Source organism: Theobroma umbraticum, unplaced genomic scaffold, assembly GCF_002168275.2.
Source record: "Theobroma umbraticum cultivar Fairchild unplaced genomic scaffold, ASM216827v3 scaffold_51.0, whole genome shotgun sequence".
NCBI classification, from domain to species: domain Eukaryota; kingdom Viridiplantae; phylum Streptophyta; class Magnoliopsida; order Malvales; family Malvaceae; genus Theobroma; species Theobroma umbraticum.
The window spans coordinates 7,058,931-7,080,470 of NW_018397260.1; the positions used below are offsets into that span (position 1 = coordinate 7,058,931).

The following is a 21,540-nucleotide window of genomic DNA, read 5'->3' on the forward strand; positions in this document are numbered from 1 at the left end:
AATGAAAACAAACGAAAAAGGGAAAACAAAGAAAAAAAGGGAGGAAAAAGACAACTTTTTATTTATTTATTTTTTGTTTTTTCAGCTTCGTCAACGATTACTGTAATGAAATCGAACACGGAAAACGGAAAAAGAAAAACATCTATGAAAGTTTTTCCCATAATAATTGCTATTAAAAGTGCATCTATCCAAAGCAGGAAGAAAATAAATAAAACCCGGAACCTCTCTCTTTCTCTCGCTCCCTATATTTTCTGGTCAAGCATTTCTCTCCGTCTCTCTGGGTCCCTCTCCCGAAAACAAACACTATTTCAACCCCACCCTCTTTAGCTCTGATCACCACCAGCCCCAAAATCTACTAGGTTTTTTCACTAGATTTTTCCATTTCTAATTACTTTAATTTTGGGATTCTCTTTTTTTTTTCCCCTTATTTTCTGGGGGTTAAAGATGAGTTCCAGCTCGGATTTGGTGAGGTTTGTTGAGTCGGTGTTGGGAGTATCGTTAGGGGGTTCGGTGACGGATTCTATGATAGTGATCGCAACGACGTCTTTGGCGGTGATTCTGGGGCTCTTGGTGTTTCTCTGGAAAAAATCGGCTTCTGAACGTAGCCACGATGTCAAGCCGTTGGTCGCCCCTAAGCCTGTTTCACTCAAGGACGATGAAGATGATGACGCCGTTATCGTCACTGGTAAAACTAAAGTTACCATATTTTACGGCACTCAGACGGGAACCGCTGAGGGATTTGCTAAGGTAAAAACAAGAAAAATGGAAAAGAAACTGTTAACTTTTCATTTTGATTGCTGAGTGTGATGATTTGATTGTTATGTTGAAAATGTAAGACGTTGACTGTTGACTAGTTGAGGGAACTGAAATCTTTTTGCTGTTTGAAATACGGTACAGAATTGCTGTCTGCTAATTCAGCTTTACATCACTGATTCGTTGTAACTAATTGGGTTGCCGGTGTACCTATTTACACGATACAGATCAAGGATTAAGAAGTGGCAAAGAGATGAGGGGAATGGTTTCTTGTAAAGTTAATTTTGTGATGAAATTTAGGGTTAAAGGCAATACTTCAAGTTTACTGTACATTTCATACGATCTCTAAGAATACATGAATCGAGCTGATAGCTTTAGTTCTATTAACTTTTCTATTTAGTGGAGATTTAGTGATAGTATCGTTTTGCCAAGTTTTTAAGTCTCCATAGATTTTGTCACTCAGAGCTCATAGAAATTGGGGCATTACTGTAGCTGGAAACGTGGTGGCAATATATTTTGGTGGTAAATATTTGTTATTAATTGTTGTGTCGCCAATAGCGGCTATTTTTCTACACAGGGAGGCCTTTTCTCTATATATTTCTGTTAGTTGCCGTTAGACTGGGCCGAAATTGACGTGTTCCTGGCACGTGGCACCACATGAATGGAAAGGACATGTTATTATTTAGATGTTGATGTTTTGATATAAGAATTTCCTATTGTAGGCTTTGGCAGAAGAGATCAAGGCAAGATATGAGAAAGCAGCTGTCAAAGTTGTTGACCTGGTATGTATAGGGAACTATTCTGTTACTTTGTTTTCTTGCTTGAGATTTCATTCTAGTATCTACGATTACGTTCATCACATTGTGTATGTTTTATATTAGGATGATTATGCTCTGGATGATGAGCAATATGAAGAGAAGCTCAAAAAGGAGACTTTGGCTTTTTTCATGGTGGCCACGTAAGATAGATTCTTACTTCTACTGCTGATATTTTGGATTGTATATTTGTCTTGGCTTTCTGTAAAGTATGGGGCATTTAATATAGTTGAGAGTGGCATTGTAGTTATGGAGATGGCGAGCCAACTGATAATGCTGCTAGATTTTACAAATGGTTTACTGAGGTTGGTGGCTACCTCAAAAGAACATTCAAATTTAAAATTTGTATTATGCCAGCATTCACCATGTTTTGTTAATTAACGCTCATTATTAAGATGTTTTATTCTACTTTTAGGGAAATGAAAGGGAGCCCTGGCTTCAACAACTGACATATGGTGTTTTTGGTCTGGGTAACCGTCAATATGAACATTTTAATAAGGTAACATTGACATAGAGACACAGGATCCACCCATTAAATAAGGCATGAGATTTCATGATTTTGCTTGCTATCTTGTTTTTGTTCATTGCTCTTGTGTAATCTGATTTGATTATCTCTTTTGGGAAATAGATAGCAAAGGTGCTGGATGAGCAATTTTCTGAACAAGGTATTTTTCTATTTTACTTATTGTGCAATGTGGAATCCTTCTTATCTAATTGATGGCAATCTTTTTCTTGTTATTGAGTGCGGAGTCAAAATTTCAACGTCAGGTGGGAATTGGGAAGTTCAGATGACAATTGAATAGTCAAGGTTCTTGGGTACTATACGTATAAGCATATCCCTTTTGGGCTCTCATGGACATCTTTTAAGAATTGCCTTAAAAATAAGTCATGAAAAAGAGATTTCACCATTGGGTCATCATCCTTCCGTTAAAGGAAAAATAGCTCATAACGTGGCCCTATGCTATTCTTTGCATCTAAACTTTAATGTTGAGAAATCGAAGGGAATGATTGATATTCAATTTTTACTAACTGTGAGACTATTTCTTTTGTGAGCAGGTGCTAAACGTCTTATCCAAGTTGGTCTTGGTGATGATGATCAATGTATTGAAGATGATTTTACTGCTTGGTATGTAGTCTTCTTGCAGTCGTTCTCTGTCGCTATCTTGTCTCTCTCAGCAATTCTGTTGCAGTTTCTTATTGAAGCTGAAGTATCATCTTAAGTTCATGAAGATGGAGCTTCTCTTTGGACAAGACTTCAATAATGGGCCCTGTTAGCTTTACTGTAATTTTTTCTTTTTTTTGTTTTTTGTTCCTTCCTTAGGAGGGAAATGCTGTGGCCAGAGTTAGATCAATTGCTTAGAGATGAGGATGATGCAAATACTGTCTCTACCCCATATACAGCTGCTATTCCTGAATATCGAGTAGTGCTTCATGATCCTGCTGTGATGCACATTGAGGATAATTACTCAAACATGGCAAATGGGAATGCTTCATATGACATCCACCATCCATGCAGGTAATAAGAGATGTGCATTGTGTTGGTTTTCTCACTCCCCCACTCTACTCCTATTTTTCCTTTCTGAGATCACTGCTATGTGATTTGAACACAGAGTTAATGTTGCTGTTCAGAGAGAGCTTCACAAGCCTGAATCTGATCGTTCTTGCATACATCTGGAGTTCGACATATCTGGGACTGGAATTATGTGAGTTCACAGCTTCGAAATGCTTGTTAATATAAAGTACAAATTGATTTTTTGGGAATTAATTCTGTGTCTGAGAATCTTTCAGAAAAAGGGAAAAATATAGTCTTTGCAGCTCTTACCATTAAATCTTATCGTTCTATATGGTTAATTGGAAATGTTTTTAATTATTGATTTGATATTTTCTTCTTCCTATCCATGTTCTGCCAATATGTCCACATATTTGGATATTGATATAGGTATTAAGAACCTTTAATATGGTTGCTCCTTCTTTTGCTAATTAGATGTACTCTCTCTCTCTGTCTGTCTCTCTCTCTCTCACACACACACACACACACACTCATACTAGCAGGCATGCAAATTATGGCCCCTTTTTTCTCTTCGATTAAAATATCCTGTAAAATTCTGCAGTCTGAAGTGTATGAATTTTGACTGATGCTTCACTGAGGTAGAAATAGCATTTGGATTTTAGATGAGCTTTAACATTTGCATCCATTCCTATCACTCTGCTTCTCTGTGAAGTATTATTTTTATTTTTCTATGTTTAAGTGCCTTTTGACCCCCATGGATTTTGTTTTTCAAAAATAGATAATATTGCTTTATGATTTATGACCTTATACTCGTACAACTAATAAGTTTAACTGTCCCAGATATGAAACTGGAGACCATGTTGGTGTATATACTGACAATTGCATAGAGACTGTGGAGGAAGCTGCAAGATTGTTGGGTCAACCTCTGGATTTACTGTTTTCTGTGCACACTGACAACGAGGATGGCACATCCCTTGGAAGCTCACTGCCACCGCCTTTCCCCGGTCCCTGTACACTTCGTACAGCATTGGCACGATATTCAGATCTCTTAAACCCTCCACGAAAGGTAAATCCCTCCCCACCTCCCACTCCCGACTGCCCCAACAAACCTTTCTCAAAAGAAGTAAAAGATTCCCACCTGATATCTGGCCTTTTTTTTTATAATCTTGATTGTTTCTTTGTTTCCAAACTGTTTTTGATGTCAGGCTGCTTTGATTGCCTTGGCTGCTCATGCCACTGAACCCAGTGAAGCAGAAAGACTTAAGTTTTTATCATCACCTCTGGGGAAGGTTGATAAGATACTTAGTGCTGCTTTTTCTTTTCTTCCTTTTGTCTGTTCACGTTTGTTATTCTTGTTTCCTATGTTTCTTATGTTTATGTGTTGTTGTTCCTTTTCAATGTCTTGCTTTTGCCCAGGATGAGTACTCACAATGGGTTGTTGGAAGTCAGAGAAGTCTTCTTGAGGTTATGGCTGAGTTCCCATCAGCAAAAGCTCCCCTTGGTGTATTTTTTGCTGCGGTAGCCCCTCGTTTACAGCCTCGTTATTATTCTATCTCATCCTCTCCTAGGTGATTGAATTTGTCCCTTCTATATTATCAATATGCAGTATTAAAATACCTTATACCTAAGATATATAAGAAGGTTGGTTACTTTGAGCAGATTTGTGCCCCATAGAGTTCATGTAACCTGTGCTTTAGTTTATGGCCCAACTCCAACTGGAAGAATTCACCGGGGGGTGTGTTCAACCTGGATGAAGGTAGTGCTTGAGCCTTAAATTAATCTTTTCTGTTGCTCTCCCATGCACCCCCCCCACCCCACCCCTTCCCCTTGCCACCTGGTAGACTCTACTTAGGCCTTAGTGGCATCTTTCATCTAACTGAATTGAAAAATCCAGAATGCAGTTCCTTTCGAGAAAAGCCATGATTGTAGCTGGGCTCCTATTTTTATCAGGCAATCTAATTTCAAGCTGCCAGCAGATCTTCAATTCCAGTTATCATGATTGGACCTGGGACTGGATTGGCACCTTTCAGAGGTTTTCTACAGGTTCGTTAATCTCTGTTTTATATGTTCCTGTACTTGACAGAAAAGAAGAAAATAACTTAACTAAGTGCTGTTTGCAGGAAAGAATGGTCCTTAAAGAAGATGGTGCACAACTTGGTCCCTCCCTACTCTTTTTTGGATGTAGGAACCGACGAATGGTTAGGATCCAAATTCTGACACTAATAATCTTTTCGCAACATTATTAGCATGTCTTACTGTAACTGGCTGTCGATGTTGATATTTACATGTAGGGTTTTATTTATTAATTAGTTTGGCCACTTTCGTAGGATTTTATTTATGAGGATGAGCTCAATAACTTTGTGGAACAAGGTGCCCTGTCTGAGCTCATTCTTGCATTCTCACGAGAGGGGCCACAAAAGGAATATGTTCAACATCAGATGATGGATAAAGTAAGTAGGAACCGACAGAGATTGCAGTTATTGATATAAAAGCTGTGCACTATAACATCTGTTGCTTTTGGTGTACAGGCAGCATATATGTGGAGCCTAGTTTCTAAGGGAGGATATCTTTATGTATGTGGTGATGCTAAGGGTATGGCAAGAGATGTTCATCGCACGTTGCACACCATTGTTCAGGAGCAGGTAAATTATCGTCTCTTTCTATTTTCTTCTCTCTTCAGATAAATTGTTTTAAGTTATTTCAGGAAATGGTCAACTGTTTCGCCATCACCACATATTGGGAGTTAATGGCCTCGCTTATTGTAAATTCGGTGCTCTATTGAATAGGCACTTCTTGATTTTTAGAAGGATTAATTTCAAAATTGCCTTATATATAAATTTCAGGAAAGCGTGGATTCATCAAAGGCAGAATCTATGGTGAAGAAACTCCAGATGGAAGGACGATATCTTAGAGATGTCTGGTGATGCTGGCCATTTTCATTTTCTCTGAGGTTCTTTACAACATCCGTGCCAAATATGGTGGTGGATTTCTTTTCTAGCTTTAGCTTCTTTTACTGGTTCATCCCTGCCCTTCTGGAGTAAAAGCAGCCGGTTGGATAGTGATAGCGGAAACATAATCTGGTTTCATCTTGTGATGAGAGCCGTTTGCTAGATGTTAATCCCCCATTTCTTTCTTTTAAAAATAATATTCAGTTAGAAGGATCTTTTGGTTTTCAGACTTCCCCATCTTCATTCAAAATTCAAATAGGGAAAACTATGATAGCTAGTTACAAGGATGTCAAAACATAGTCAAAGCTGTTTCTAGGTTATTTTGGATGGTTATCATTCGTGGTTGTTTTTCCAAAAGTATTGTCTCTTAAACTAGAAAAACTAAGGCCTATTTGGGCATGGTGAATAAATAAAAAAAGGGGGAGAAAAATAGAAAATGTGCATGGTTTGTGAAGTAGCCTTGTCAGATCATGGTTTCTACTCTGCAACTATGTTTTTCCCCAAAATGTTTTTGTTCAAAAAAAAGATCCAATCACCAGCAGAAGTTTGCTGGCTGTCCAATAGGACACAGGAGCGTCTTCTGAGGGAAACTGTATTTATTGTATCCGCTGTACAGGTCCAGCGGACCTACTAAAATCCAACGCTTTTCTGTTTAAGGTAATGATGCATGAGCTGTTGCTGTTGTATGAACTGACATTCCTCAGATTCCCACGTTTATTTTGTTCTCGACAATGCTGCTTTGTCTACATATTTTTGTCTCTCTCTCTCTCTCTTTCGTTTGCTCTTTCGGTTGTGGAGATTCTACCTTCCGAGTTGAAGGCACACTCACACACAAACGAGGAAAGAAAAAAGAGGGAAGAGAAAGGAAACATCATCCTATTTGTTTTTAGACTTGGCAAGGGATTGAAGATCAAGTCGCGTGGAAAATGTCAAAGGGGTACAATTCATGCACTCCTTTATTTATTTACTTTTGTTTTAGTTGGAATACACCTGGAAGTTGGAACCTTTTGTTTGGAATGAAAAAGAGGTTGATGGAGCATACTCATGTAATTTAATTTGACAGTTCATGCTAGACAACCATGCTTCTTCAATTCATTTCGTCTTGCCTCAAGAGGAATTATATTAAATAGTGCACTGGACTTGACTTCTTGAATATATTAATTATTTAACCATCTACAAAAATAAGAAAAAAAAATTCTACTATTTGGCAATTTTTTTAAAAATGTAACGTTGCAACTCTTCAATACAACCAAGACTTCCTTTTAGATGCCCAGTCCCGCAAAACATAAGAAAAAGCGTGAGTAAATATTAATCATAGGCCTCAAATCCCAGCAAAACCGCAATTGTAGGAAGAAAGGATGGGTATTCTCGTCAATGAATGCACTCTTTAGTCCCCGAGAGAGGCCTCCCGAGTCCTAATCACCGTCTCTTTTCTCTCCCTTTCTTTCCCTTGTTTTTTATTTGAAGGCTAAAACAAAAGAAGACCCCGGAGAGATTCCCGTTTCTTTCTCCGCAAGAACCCTGTCAGGCGCGTGCTTTCCACGCTCTTCAACAGTCCCCTTCCCATCAATCACTCTACACGCTTCTCCTCTGTGTCTCTTCCCTTCTTCTTCCCGTCAACTTCTCTCCAGTGAAAGGGTTTTGGCTTCCCCTTTCCGTTATTTTTTCTCTCTCTATCTTAAACCCTACCTAGGGTTTTTACTGATTCCAAAGTCCAATTTTATTTTATTTTCACTAATCTCACCATCCATAATATGCGATTTTCCAGTAAAGAACAAATATGATTGAGAAAACGAAGAAACAGAAAAAGGGTTCAGTCAGTGAGGAAGATATCTCTACTCTTTTACAAAGGTCTCTTTTGGATTTTTTTTTATTGGTTTTTCTTATTTTCATCAGTTTTATCTTTACTTTGTTTTTTTTTTTTTTTCTATTTTGAGTATTTTCTTATTTTTTTTAAATTTTGGTTTGGACAGGTATACAGCAACTACTGTGTTGGCACTGTTACAAGAAGTGGCACAATTTCCTGGTGTGAAGCTGAATTGGAATGCTTTAGTCAAAAAGACTTCTACTGGGATTTCTAATGCTAGGGAATACCAGATGTTATGGCGCCATTTGGCCTACCGGGACGTGTTGCTTGAAAAATTGGAAGATGGGGCTGAACCCATGGTCAGTTTTGTGTTTTCATTTTTTCTTTTAAACCTTTTGCATATATGTTTCTTCATTTTAAAGATTTTAAGCTGTTTAGCTACTGCTTTACGTGATGTGAATATGCTGAAATGTCTTGTCGGGATAGCTGTCAAAAGAAAATGCCCCATAAATTAATATACTATTTCAATATGATGTGAATCTTTTCTGTACGTTGGGATACTTTTTGGTTAATTGAGAGTGTGTGTGTTTCCAGACATTCTGCCTTATAGCTTGCTACTCTAAAGTTTAGTTTGGCTTTGGAATTTATGATCATATTTTGTCCACTGATCAAAGGGCTAAATTCATGGTTTTTTTAATTGTAAAGAAGTCCTTTTGGTTCAAGGAGAAGTGTTCTTGGTAGTTATTATAACTCTAGTCTCATTTGTTAACTTTTTATTTTGCAGGATGATGACAGTGACTTAGAATATGAATTGGAACCTTGCCCTTCTGTTAGCAGTGAAGCTTCAGCAGAGGCTGCAGCATGTGTGAAAGTAAGTAAATAAATGTATTTCCATAAAAAAGTATATGTCTAAATGTATTTCATCTTCTTACGATGATTTAATCAAATGGAAAGAGGTAAATGGTAGTGTAGAAACTATAAATGACAAGTAACAAAGTTAACACCAAATCCATTTGTTGTGGCTGGTTGATTGTATATGTTACCAGTTACTTGCGTTCTAATTGTTTCAATGGTTGGAACATTATCAAGTCTGACAAATATTTAAACCGGCATGCTCGTAGGAAGTGTTACCAGTTGAAGAAAGTTTTTGACCTAATCTGGTCAAAGGCTAACCTAAAACCTCTACCAGAAATCAAACAGATAACTATAACCTCCTGGAAGTCAAACAGATAATAGCTTCGTCCATCTGACTACCTGCTCTTGGTTAAGTTTCAAAACAACGATTTATCTTATTGCTCACTTTTTCCCAAGCCCAGTCAGCTCAAATGGTTCTTTTTGTCAGGTGCTGATTGCTTCTGGTTTACCAAGTGACTCAAGTCTCCCGAACAGCTCAACAGTAGAGGCTCCATTAACAATAAATATACCTAATGGGCAGTCATTTAGAGCTTCTTCAGAAAACTCGCAGCCCTCGTGCTCTATGCGAGGGATGAATATCACTGTTCCAGTCTCTGTTCAGAAACAGATTCTACCTGCAGTGACATCGACTGAAACATCATTGGAAGGAAACGGACTATCTGGTGCCAACCTGCCTGCTCGAAGGAAAAGAAAACCTTGGTCAGAAGCAGAGGATAGGGAACTTATTGCTGCTGTGCAGAAATGTGGTGTTGGGAATTGGGCAAACATCTTGCGAGGAGACTTCAAGGGAGATAGAAGTGCTTCACAGCTGGCTCAGGTTGATTACCAAACTGAATTTGTTTATTTTGGATGTCCGTTTCCTTTAGTGTCATATTAATCCTGCTATTTATGCATCATATAGAAGCAAATGCACCTTTCTTTTTGTGTGGAGCTGAAAGTTAGTAAATTCACTGAAGTAGTAAAATTAGTAGAAACAAAGTCTAGTTTTGTATGATGTTGCTTGAGGAGCTAAGAATTAATAGAATTAAAATAAAACATCTAGTAGATTTGAAAGTTAGTAGATTCACTGAAGTAATTCTGTCTTTCTATGTTAAACTGGATCTGCCTAGTTGATGTGAAAGGTATCTTTTGGTTAATAACAGCTACCAGCTGTATCTTGCCTTGGGGATCTAATTGTTTGTATTACCTAATGTTATATACATATTATGTGATAGAAAAAGCTTAATTTGCTCTCATTTTTTGTGGTGTATGATTTTCTCCTCTCTTAAGTTTGGCATTAAGCTTTTGTACCTCATATACGTGCATGCTTCTGTGTGTTCCTTATTCTTTTCCCTTTTCTTTAAATGAAGGATATTTTTACCATTTACTTTATTTTTCTATATGGAATTGAAAACATAACGTTGGTGAAATTTGACAGCAGTGGTTTTATTTTTGTTGTGCATGTTCCCATATCACAAATAATTAGCTTCTTTTGTGTCCCTGTTTTTTTTTTTTGAAAAGCCTTTTCTTTACCTATTTGAGTCATGTCAACATAATAGCTGCTCTAGAATAACAATCCGTTGTCATCTAGTCCGGTCATGATGTCTGGGTTTTCCCCAGTTTTTCCCGGGTTCAAATCCCGGCAACGGAATTCTTTCAACTGTGTATTAATTTTTTTATTTTTATGTTCAATTCTGTGAATCTTGATTGGATGGCTATAACTTGGGTCATGTGAATGAAGGCTCCCCACTGGCATGGTTGTTTCTCTGCCTTTTCTGCTGCTAATTGTGGCAAGTTTGTTCTATTATTTGCAGAGGTGGACTATTATTAAGAAGCGACTTGGCAACTTAAATGTGGAAGGAAACTCAACTAGTCCCCAACTTTCTGAGGCACAGTTGGCAACTCGTAGTGCTTTATCCTTAGCCCTAGATATGCCGGATAAAAACTTAACATCAGCTTGTCCAAGTAACCCTGGTAATCTTTCCATATAATGCTAGTTTTAGTGCTTTGAAGTGTTTTATGTGGCGACATTCTATTGAACAAGCAAAGCTGAACTGATGAAATTGCAGAAACCTTTTCTTTTCCCTCCAGCTTAGGCCTATTGTTTCTCTTTTTAATGGACTAACTGCATGTCTACTGGGCCAGGTTTGAAGACCACATCCAGCAACTCTGCTCTTCCAAGTACTAGTGGTGAAGCTTCAGTTCCAGCCCAAAGCCAGTTCCAACAAGGTAACATTGCGTCTGTCCAAGCCCAAAATCCATCTCAACAAGGTCACGTTGCCTCTGTTCAAGCCCAAAATCAGTCGCAACAAGGTCCTATCACTTCTGTCTCAGCTCATAACCAGCCTCAAAAAGGTCCAATTACTTCTGTTCCTGCCCAAAATCTGTCTCAGCAAGGTCCTGTTGCTTCACTCCAAGTCTCAAATCAGTCTCAACAAGGTCCCATGACTACAAAAACCTCCCCGGGATCGTCAGGTTCTACTTTAAAATCTCTAGTAGGCTTAAAAAAACCGCCAGCAAAATCTTTTTCTAGTACAGGTTCAATCTTAGATGCGACTGCTGTTGCTGCTGGGGCTCGCATTGGTAGTCCAAAGGCTGCTGCATCGTTGCTCAAGGCTGCTCAGTCCAAAAATGCTATTCATATTATGACTTCCAGTGGCTCTTCTGTTAAACCTCTCATGCCCAGTGGTAAGGAGGTTCATTCTAATGTGCAATATGTTTGTACTGGCCTAACAGCTGAACCGCTTTCTTGTCCTGTTACATCTTCTACCTTGAATCCTGGTTCAGTAAAATCTCCAATACAAAGAGTTGAGCATACTCCATCTGCTTCTTCTTCATCATTAAATGTGTCGATTCAGCAGTGTAATACTGCTAACTCGAGTCCAACTGTTGAAGGTATACTGAAGGAAGAGCTGGACGCTGCAGGAGAGAACAAAAGTTTTGTGTCAGACAGTTTACCTAAAGAGCTGGTGAAAGAAAATGGAGCATGTGTGTCAAAAAATGAACAAGGTGAGGGAGTTAGAGAAGATAAACCGGCTGTGTCAAATCTAGAATCCGAGTGGAAGAATCTTGAGGCTGTTGCTGAGCATTCTAGTGAGAAATCAATGGTTGAGGGTAATCAACTAGATGCTATTACAAATCTGGTTGAAGAGAGTCAAAATGCCATTGATTGTTCATTAATTAAAAAAGGTGACAGTCAACCTGAAGCCTCTGTAAATGATGGATGCACCAAGAATTTGGAGGTTTTGAGCACAGACCAAGCTACGTAGTACATGGCTTCTTGTCTTTAGCATACCTAGCCATTGAGGTTTTAATCCAGCTATGTAGGAAAAAATATGTACTGTAGATGTAGTTGTTAAAAGAATTCCTTGCAAAGAAAGCAATCGGATCCAACATTGGTGTAATTTTTCATTTGGGTGAGGTTTGTGATGGGTATAGATTATGAGGTTTCTATTGTGGAGTGAGATCAAATCTTTGGTAGTCAAAGCGAAAAGTCGCTGTGATAATACCTTTTTCATGACAACAGACTAATCTATTCACTTATTCTGTGTCACTTGCTAATCTTACCATTTTGTTGTTATCAACTGCCGAAGCAACAATCTCTAATCTCTGTCAACGTTACTGGTCATATGCACAACAAAAGATGTGCATGCTTCAAAAGTTCAGAAGGCAAACGCTTAACTTTGAGGAGCAACTACTAGTATAAGCTGGTAATTCACAAGGGGATTCAATCCAACTCTTCGCCGACATCTGGATTAATGGTTCAAGTTTCTCCCATCTTTTGCCTCTCAAACAAGAAATATTGCATACAGATAAATACAAGGTACCGACGCCGTCAACTGTATCAACTCATCAGTGTAATGGGGTTGGTTTTGTGTAGGGCTAATGGGCCTATCAAATTTTCAATAGGGCCTTTCACTCTTACGAACTTGACCCAACTAAGTACTATACCTCGATCTCTTTGTCAAAAAGAAAAAATAAAAGAAAAAAAGAGTTCCTATGGATGTCAAGATGATAGGATTAATAGCATTTATTCCTTGCATTAGAATAATACATAAAGAGAATCAAAGCCGTAATTCAAAACGTGAAGGAAATATTGAAGTGAAATTGGTTGTTGCCGGAAGGGAAGGAACATACTAGAAAATTGAGTCCTTACTTTGGGATAAGTATCAAAGCAGGCTTAAATGCTTTGGCCATCAACTTTAGATGATTTCCCATAGCATCTTCGAAACACATTTTCTATCACAAAGTTTCTTCCTCTCAGGGTTTTCCGGACCTTTTATTCCCTCAAAATATCCAATAGACATATCTTACAAGTGTTAAACTCTCGATTGGTTTGAACTAACAATTATCCCAACCAAAGCCTACAGGTGACTAAAAAGAACATGGCAACTGCCCAAACCCAAAATCTCCGCAATGATTGTGTCAAAACATGGTGAGTTTTGGGTCTGTTGGATGGGTCCCATAGTTTCCCTATTTCATTTCCAAAGCCATACATTTCTCAATCTTCTATTTTATACGGCCAAGGCCTCCATGCTGGAAATCTGCCTAGGCTGATATGGAACAAATTATAATGGGAGAAAAATTTCTAAATTCTGCTTGGTCTTTGTCATACAAGAGATCTCCCATGTGCACCGTTGGTGGGCTGATATGAGATCTGTCGTCACTCTCATGAATGATTGAAACCAGAAAGCGGATACATGGAAAAATAATATTTGATGGGGATTCTCTTTTGTGGTCCTATCCCTGATTTGGTGGAAGAATAAGAGCCTGCCAAAAATGTTGTTTGATGAATTTGTCCTTATGTTTGGGTCCCTGTGGATGAGGGAGAAAGGGTGTAAGGCTTTAGCCGCAAACCCTATAAAGGCCAGTTTAACCTGTCATTAGCTAAATGGCTGTTTCTTGAATGGGAATTTCATGGAATGATTCTGCATGGATGAAGGAATTTTCCAAGCATAAACCAAAGAATCTAATACTGGGTTTGGTACTTTATCCTCCTCCAGCTTTTTTAATTGTTTGGGGAAGCTAATCATTGTGTACAAATAATTCATGATTATCCCAATACATGGGGCTCCAAGCGGATATGTATGGCAATGTCCAAGACTTCCTTCCTCGAGTAGGAAGCTCAGTACCAATCAATATAATTCATAGTGAAATACCTTGTTGTGAGCCTTGTAACCTTGTAGTAGTTATTATTAAACCAAGCACTTAGGAAGAAAAATGTCATTGTTGGGCCCTTACCAATCAATCAATTTTAAACTTTAGTTAATTAGTATTAACAATATGATGTTTCCTTCAAGGTACATGGAAATTTTCCAAGATTAGCAGCCTAGGAATAATTAACCATAAGCAAAACATGATGATCAAGAGAGGATGAATGAAGGAAAGATGCATGCATGTCCTGTTTACCCAATCAAACACCTACCCCTTTAAGAGATAATTAGCAATTCAATCTGGATCTAGACTAGCAACATATTGAGAATTTTCAAATTGGAAGGACGGTGGTTACCATGTGTTTAATAGTTGAATTATCTAATTGTTTTCTAATTATATTAGAGTGATTAATTTTTTTGATTTGAGTGAAGGGATTTAACTTGGAAAAAAAATTTATATGATTATCATTAAATTAAATATTAAAATAAATAATTATATAATAATTGGTAATTTCTTTTTTTTTTTGGGAAAAAAATGCAAATTGTAACGAATCACAGAAACATAGAGAAAATAGGTCGGAATTTCCCAGGAAGTGAACGTGGGCTTACTTGAACCACACTCACACGTTTCTTCCTGGTCAAATCCACCGCCACGTCATATTTTCTACGGCACCCTATTTCTGACCTGATACTGAAATTCCGCCATAAGTATCGTCAATCCCCTACACCCAAAAACAGCCTAGTCAATCAATCTTCTTGGCCCGAAACAACCAATCACCAATAAGCTGAAAATATTTAATGTCCTGGAATTTCCAAAACATACCCTTACATCCACCAATCTGTCAAAAGGTTCCCCTCCTCTCGACTGCAGAGAAGAAAACTCCTCAGTAAATAATTGAAAATTTTTTTATTGTTTTTATCCGCTGTAAAATATAATTGGTTGAATCCGTAAGGATTCAGCAATCCAAACCAAAAGGAACTCTGATTTATGTGGGAATCTTGCTCTTTTAAAACAAAACTGATTCCTGGAAGTGAAGGGAGAGCTTAAAAAAAAAAAATTTGTGGGATTTCGAGTCCATCACCGTTTTTTCTGATTATTCTGCAGAATATCTGAAAATCGGGGTGTGTTCTCATTTTGCTTGGGGGGCTTTTTAAGGTACTAATATTTTGTTTGGTTTAATTTTTATATGTTTCCATTGAATCTTCTTCTTCATATACGAATATTGAAACACAAGGAACGAATTTTGGGTTTTTGTCTCCTTTGTTTTGCTTCTGTCAAAGAGGAAGCTTTACTTTAAAAGTCTCTTTCTCTCTTTTTTTTTTTTTTGGGATGTCTTGGGTGTCTTTAAATGTTTTATTTTGAGATTTCTATGAATTGAGTCTGTAATCGATTGAGAAAATGTAAATAAAAATTGAAAAAGGAAAAAGGTTTTCAGTTTGTTTTTAAGTCAAATTTGAGAAATCTAATTTTAGCAGAGAAAAGGGTCTTCTTTTTCTTTCTATTTTAGGATATTTTGTTTGTTTTTATAGGACCAGCTAACCACGTAAGCCTTTTTGTTCTTCTGGGTTATGTCTAAATTCATTGTATTGACAGTAGATATTGTTGAAGAGTGTATTTTTATGTTGTCTACAAGGAAACGATAAAAAATTTGTATTTTTTCAATAAAAAAAAGGAAGGATTTTCTGAGAGTGAAGCCAACGAAAATACGAGGTTCAATAAAGTTTCATTTAATGGGTTGTTTTTGCTAAATCTAATTGCTTTGGTGAATTATGGTTGAATGCAGTTTGTTAAGTATGTGATTTGTTTTAAGTGCAGAAAGTGCTGATCAAATTGCCTATCAACTGATTTGGATTTTGCTGGGGGTTGGATATTAGCTATATTTGTGTTTCACATTACAAATATTTTTGGTGCCAAAAGATTTGGAACAATAGTTTGCTTTGGTTGATTAAACATATGGCTGTGGCCTTTACTCATCTTTCATGGTGGTTATGGAGTGGGAAACATCAAGAGCCTAGAATTGCTAATGGATCTTCTTTAAGTTCTTCGCCTGATTCAGGTTTATGGGAATCAGATAATCTGAAATTCCCATTGGTCAAGAGGGCTAATATGGCTTCTTCATCGAGAAGAGTTAAGAGGAAATGGCATAGCCGGGAAGAAAGAAAGATTGATAGGGAATATGATGTAGTTCTTGTGCCATCTGATGGAGGCTGTGTTTCAGGGTCTGAGTCTGATGGTTCTGATTACTCCATTGGATGGTTGGAGCCTCACGGACCTGGATTCCAGAGTGATGATGATTCAGACAACAGTTTTGCTGTACTGGTTCCTTGCTATGGGCACAGTCAGGATAAATTGGTGGAGGATTCAAAGCACAAAATTCTGGGTGCCATTGTCAACATTCCTGACAATTATTCTGCTGGTAAGACCATTTCGTACCCATATTAATATTAAGGACATTTTTTTTAACTTTTGTTTCGTCTTATTGTTGCTTAGCAGTCATTGACTATTTTGAATCTTTGGTTTAGATTTCAAGTCTTTGATATTGATATTCATGAGAAATAATCTGGAGATGAATGCTGGGAACTGTATAGAGGGTTATTTCTCCTTCTGAGTTGTTGAAATCTTGTTTAAGTATATTATTTATGAATATGGAAAGCCTAAGATTTAGCACAGCACTTGTGTGGTGATGGACCAGTTGCTAGCACTATTTTTAGCTCCTGGGTTTATGAACTCAATCCCAGGTGAAACTTCTGTAGGTTTTTGAACTTGTATACTGGTAATGCTGAATTGCTTGAATTGTTTGCATTAGGAAAATAGGGGCAGACTAATAATGTTCTAGATTTTGGACATTTAACTAGCCATACAGTGTTTCTTGATGACTTTGGCAATAATTATTTGCAAACCAGGAGATAAGTGATTTTAGCTGGTTGTGAGATTTTTACGGCATTGAACTGTGAAAATTTTCTTTCAAATTCTTGGATGAACCCTATTAACGATTCTGAAAATTTGACATTATTTGGTCTAGCCTATATTTTACTTATTCTTCTGTTGATTGGCTTCTTGCTCTCATAATTTGCACTTTCCTGCTTACTGGGGTAAATAGTGTCTGAGTGCACTTAATTGGAAGAGAGACCTATCAAATCATTTTGGAGATCTTTATTGAAGATCGTTTTCCAAGGTGTAGGCTATGTAAGCATTGCTAGATGTGATGATTAAAATATGGAATAAACATTTGAAGTAAATATACTGAAGTGATTGATGGTTCCAACTTGGGAGCTGCTGTTCAGCTATTGTCCTTAATTTGTTTCTGTTACTGACTACTGCTCTGTGCAGCCGTTTTTAACTGATTCTCAGATTGGTTGCATTTTTCTCATATGTTTGGGTTATATGTAGGTCTTACTGAAGTCTACTGAATTTTGATTAACTCACACATTGTTGTCTTGTTTTCTGTAAGGCAATCATTCGGATGTCAAATGCCCTTATAGGTTTCCAACTACTGTTATTTATACCTTGCTACTGAACTACAATCATGCAGTTCCAACCATCCTCCTTTCCAATGCTTAAAAAAATTTTTCCCCTTGTCTTTTACTAGGTGTCTTGTGGTGTTATCGGAACTGCTTCTTGCCTTAGATTAAATGGCAGAAATCTTAGGCTAGGTTTTCTTTTTTATGAATAATTTCTGTTAGCTTTGTTGAATTTGCTGAAGCATATGTATTATGCTAAGTCTGTCTTTGTGTTTGTGTTTAACTTCAATGTGCAGAAAGCAAAAAATATGTGGAACAGTGGCTCTCTTCTCTGCAGACTAGTTGATACCCTGGACTATTGAAGATTGCATATAAATCCATATACTGTTGCTCCATCTGCTCGAAGAACATGGTCTAGTGTTTTAACATTGATATAAATATTGTATAAAGATATTGTAGATAGTGTAAAATTTTAAAAGGATGAGCAAGAAGGAGGTGGACGGCTTGCTTTATTGGGTTCTAGTGGAATAGAATCTGAGCTAGTATGAACTGATGAGCCAACAGAAATAGCAGTTTAAGGGACAAACATGCTGTGAAATATTGGACTAGAAATGTCCTTTTCCGCTGTTTTCTTTGAGACCTGAAGAGTAAGGAGCTGATTGGTTGCCGTCCTAGCATTCTGCGCAGATGAAGCTGATTTATGTTCGATTGTGTGTGTGAGATTTCGGGGGAGATTAGGTAGAAGATAAATGCAGAACGTTGTGTGTGTGTATTCAATTCTTTGGTGTAAATATGGCTGTACATACTAAAAACTGAAGCAGATTTATGCTTTTGTCTTATTACTGTAAATAATCTGTGGACAATTGCAAGTGTTGTGTAAATGACACAAGTATTTCTTTCTCCCAACATATGGCTGTCGATAGATTACTCGTTGCCATGCATTGAATCACAGTACTAAGACTTGTCATTGTAATCGACTGTCTCTCTTCTTGTTAACAAACGCACTTAGCAGTGGATGACCATGCGATTTTGTTGCCAGTCCAATGTTATGATTAAGACATTATATAGCTCAGGACTTTGATTAAGACGCAAAGAACCAAAAGTGCCCAAAATGATGGTGAAAATGGCACTTCGAAGATCAATAATCTTTACTTAATCTTTAATAGTAATCATCATGGTGATAAACTTACAGTGAACTAGTTGAGGTCAATATGTTCTACTCCACAATGCTCTTTCTGTTTTGCACATCATGTGCCATAAGGCACAAGACCTTGCACTCTCATCAATTCTTTTGACAAAACAGATCAACATAGTTGTATGATTCTGGCAAGAAGGCAACTCCAGAAACGTTAACTACAACCGTATCCAATTCTGTTTGTGAAATGAAACACTTCGAAAGGACTAAAAATAGATTCTTTATCCATTAAACTTTGATCTTATCTTTCATTTGTTTGGAAACAGGGGAAAACAAATGAAAGGAAAAAAACAGAAAATCAAGTATTAATCCAAGAATATATGTTTAACAAGGAAAAAAGAAAAGACAGAATAATGAGGATCAGTATTGTTTATAGATGCCATGTCCATATGGTTGAGATCAGAACGAAATGGAAAACAAGATTTTGATACCTTGTTTATAACTTCTAAAACATTTTTCTTCCCTTGGCCTCTGTAACTAATCAAGTTTGTAATTCGTCCTCCCTTGTAGGCTAAGATTTCTCATTGTTATTCCTTTCCATCTAAAAGCTCTATGAATTGGCATGTCTCTGTAATCTGTTCTTGCAGTTCCATCCAATGAAGGAATAATATGCAAACAGAACAAGGAAAGTAAAACGGATGCAGCTATTACTTTCTGTTTCTATGGTTGTTATTAGCATTATATAGAAACTAGACTAGACCCCAAGCAATGCACGGGGATAATCAAAATTGATAAATTTCTGAAGTAAATATTTTTTTTTTCCTTTTTATGGTCACTAATTTTATAATACAAAGAAATAGAACATCAAGCTATAATATACAGAAATTTAGTATATAAGTAAATTGTGTTAAGTGTTCGAAGATAGGAATGACACAAGAAAAAAATGGGTAACTGAATGAAACTGAAAAGAGAAAGATGGCTTGCTTATTATAGGTAGCCAAGCTGGCAGATCAAGGACACTGGCATAGTGCCAGATGGACATCCTATAATTGAGCCTGTCAAAGGATTCAGCACATAATCCGGGCGAGCTATCCTCCCCTCCATCTCTACCCCATTTGGTGGAAATTTCACCAAGCTATGTTTCCCTCTACTCATCAGCATTGATTCTTCATGATCATGAATGCATCAACGTTAATGGATGGAATCTCTTCTTCTTTTCCTTCCACTTAGAGGGAGAGACAGATAGCAGCCAAATAAATAATGTTGCAGAGAGCAGCAAGCAATGCATATTCATGGTGGTGGGCAAGCCACATCAGGACAAAGCAGTCAAAATGGCTGGAACAGAACCTTCAAGGTAAGCATTCTCATATATTCAAATCTGGGCTCAACTTATAGGATCATCATAGAAATCTAGTTATTTGAGAGATCCATAACTGGTTGTGTCTACCCCATGATTTTCAATTCTTCGCCATTGCATGGTTGCTTGCATTTTCTTTGCTTTGTTAGAATAAGGCAAAATCAAAACACGCCTGATTTTTCTCCATACTGTTTTCCTTTTTTTTGGGTGTAAGATGTTTCTGAAATAGCTAATTCTAGGAAAGAGAGATAAAATTACATGGCTGAAAGGGAAAATGTCAAGGAAGATGAGGCAGATAACTTATAATGATATAGGACAACCAGAGGGTGACTTCTTTTATGTATTGGCATTAGAGAAAAATTACACTGTTGAAAGTATAATGTGCTACCATTTCAAAGACATCCATAATCCATTTCTGTTCAGCTAATTCTAGTTCGTTGATGTTCCACAACATTGATTATCTTATTGTCAACAGCTAATAGATGCATTTCATCTTAAGATGAGTGATTGCTAACATGGACACTTGAAAATCACAGATATGGAGGAGAAGGTGAGTAGCATGCTCACAATCATTGACGACGATGGAGACTCCTTTGCACAGAGGGCAGAAATGTATTACAGGAGGAGACCAGAACTTGTAAACATCGTGGAAGAATCTTATCGAGCATACCGAGCTTTAGCTGAAAGATATGATCACTTATCAAAAGACCTGCAAAGTGCCAACCGCACTATTGCCTCTGTCTTCCCTGAACAAGTTCCATTTGCCATGGATGAAGAAGATGAAGAAAATGTTAGCCAAACATCAACTTCTTCCCCTTGTGCTGACAAACCAAGTATCCCAAAACCAAGCGTTCCAAAAGCTCCATTTCTGAAGAAAGATTTCAGGAGCCAGTCTGTCTTGTTGTTGCGAAAGGGACAACTCAAGAGAGCTTCTAGCTCAGCTAAAGCTGCTGCATTTCCAAGTTCAGGGCTGAGCAAAAATGAGGCACTAGATGAAATAGACAATCTTCAGAAGGAAATTTTAGAATTGCAAACTGAAAGGGAGTTTGTGAAAAGCTCGTATGAACACGGATATAAAAAATTCTGTGAAATTGAACACCAGATAACTGAAAAGCAAAAGAGAGTTTGCAATTTACAGGATGAGTTTGGCATTGGCTCCGTTATTGATGATAATGAAGCTAGGGCTCTGATGGCAGCTAGAGCTCTCAAGTCATGCCAAGAGACCTTGGCTAAGTTGAAAGAAAAACATGAGCAGTCAACTGAAGAGGCAAGAGTAGAATCCCGAAGGATTAAGAAGGCAAATCAGAAGTTTGAAGCTCTCAGGAATAAATTTAACTCCCCACAAACAAATCAGCAAGAGAAGCATAAGTGCGTGAGTCCAACTACGGAGTTTGATAACATGGTCTACGATATTGAAAGTGAGGAAAAAGAGAGACAAGATTTGGAAGCATTGCGAAAGGAGATCGAAGAGCAGCTTGAAGTAAGCTCAAATGGCTCTTTCACAGTTTCACAGCTTGCGGAGAAAATTGATGACCTTGTGCAGAGAGTTGTTAATTTGGAAACTGCAGTCTTTTCTGAAAATGCTTTGGTAATGAGATTAAGATCAGAAACAGATGAGCTCCAGTTCCACGTTAAGAGCCTGGAAGAAGACAAGGAAGCTCTGATTGAAGGCTCAGACATCATGAAAAACAGGATGAATGAGTTGG

General features: G+C 37.5%; 4 protein-coding genes across 5 annotated transcripts in view; all 4 read left to right on the forward strand.

Annotated features, from left to right (window-relative positions):
- Window positions 1-6,480, forward strand: ATR1 (P450 reductase 1). Its single transcript, XM_021427925.2, is given in 19 exon segments — window positions 1-747; window positions 1,476-1,535; window positions 1,635-1,711; window positions 1,816-1,873; window positions 1,984-2,067; window positions 2,197-2,233; window positions 2,625-2,694; window positions 2,890-3,084; window positions 3,179-3,271; window positions 3,919-4,144; window positions 4,284-4,367; window positions 4,495-4,646; window positions 4,738-4,834; window positions 4,973-5,054; window positions 5,057-5,121; window positions 5,199-5,276; window positions 5,406-5,528; window positions 5,607-5,720; window positions 5,922-6,480. Coding segments are annotated over 19 exon segments (2,079 nt in total). The 5' UTR covers window positions 1-444; the 3' UTR covers window positions 6,003-6,480.
- Window positions 6,481-7,440: 960 nt separating this feature from the next.
- Window positions 7,441-12,178, forward strand: LOC110416530 (uncharacterized). The gene is made up of 6 exons (XM_021428536.2): window positions 7,441-7,877; window positions 8,000-8,192; window positions 8,618-8,704; window positions 9,176-9,565; window positions 10,542-10,701; window positions 10,873-12,178. Exons 1-6 carry the CDS (start codon window positions 7,807-7,809, stop codon window positions 11,994-11,996), a joined length of 2,025 nt encoding a protein of 674 aa, XP_021284211.1. The 5' UTR covers window positions 7,441-7,806; the 3' UTR covers window positions 11,997-12,178.
- Window positions 12,179-14,714: 2,536 nt separating this feature from the next.
- On the forward strand, window positions 14,715-18,324 carry LOC110417387 (uncharacterized). Of its 2 annotated transcripts, none has more exons than XM_021429717.2 (3): window positions 14,715-15,036; window positions 15,692-16,297; window positions 17,639-18,324. In XM_021429717.2, the coding sequence occupies exons 2-3, from the start codon at window positions 15,835-15,837 to the stop codon at window positions 17,686-17,688; spliced, it is 513 nt and encodes a 170-aa protein (XP_021285392.1). In that variant the 5' UTR covers window positions 14,715-15,036; window positions 15,692-15,834; the 3' UTR covers window positions 17,689-18,324. The 2 variants fall into 2 exon arrangements, with proteins under 2 accessions (XP_021285392.1, XP_021285391.1); XM_021429716.2 differs by having other exon boundaries at window positions 15,697-16,297.
- Window positions 18,325-19,413: 1,089 nt separating this feature from the next.
- The window catches only part of LOC110416521 (protein NETWORKED 2A-like), a 3,308-nt gene continuing 1,181 nt past the window's right edge, over window positions 19,414-21,540 (forward strand). The window contains exons 1-2 of the mRNA XM_021428525.1: window positions 19,414-19,831; window positions 20,371-21,504. Coding sequence (XP_021284200.1) covers window positions 19,738-19,831; window positions 20,371-21,504 — 1,228 coding nt within the window. The 5' untranslated portion in view covers window positions 19,414-19,737. The remainder of the gene's footprint in view (window positions 19,832-20,370; window positions 21,505-21,540) is intronic.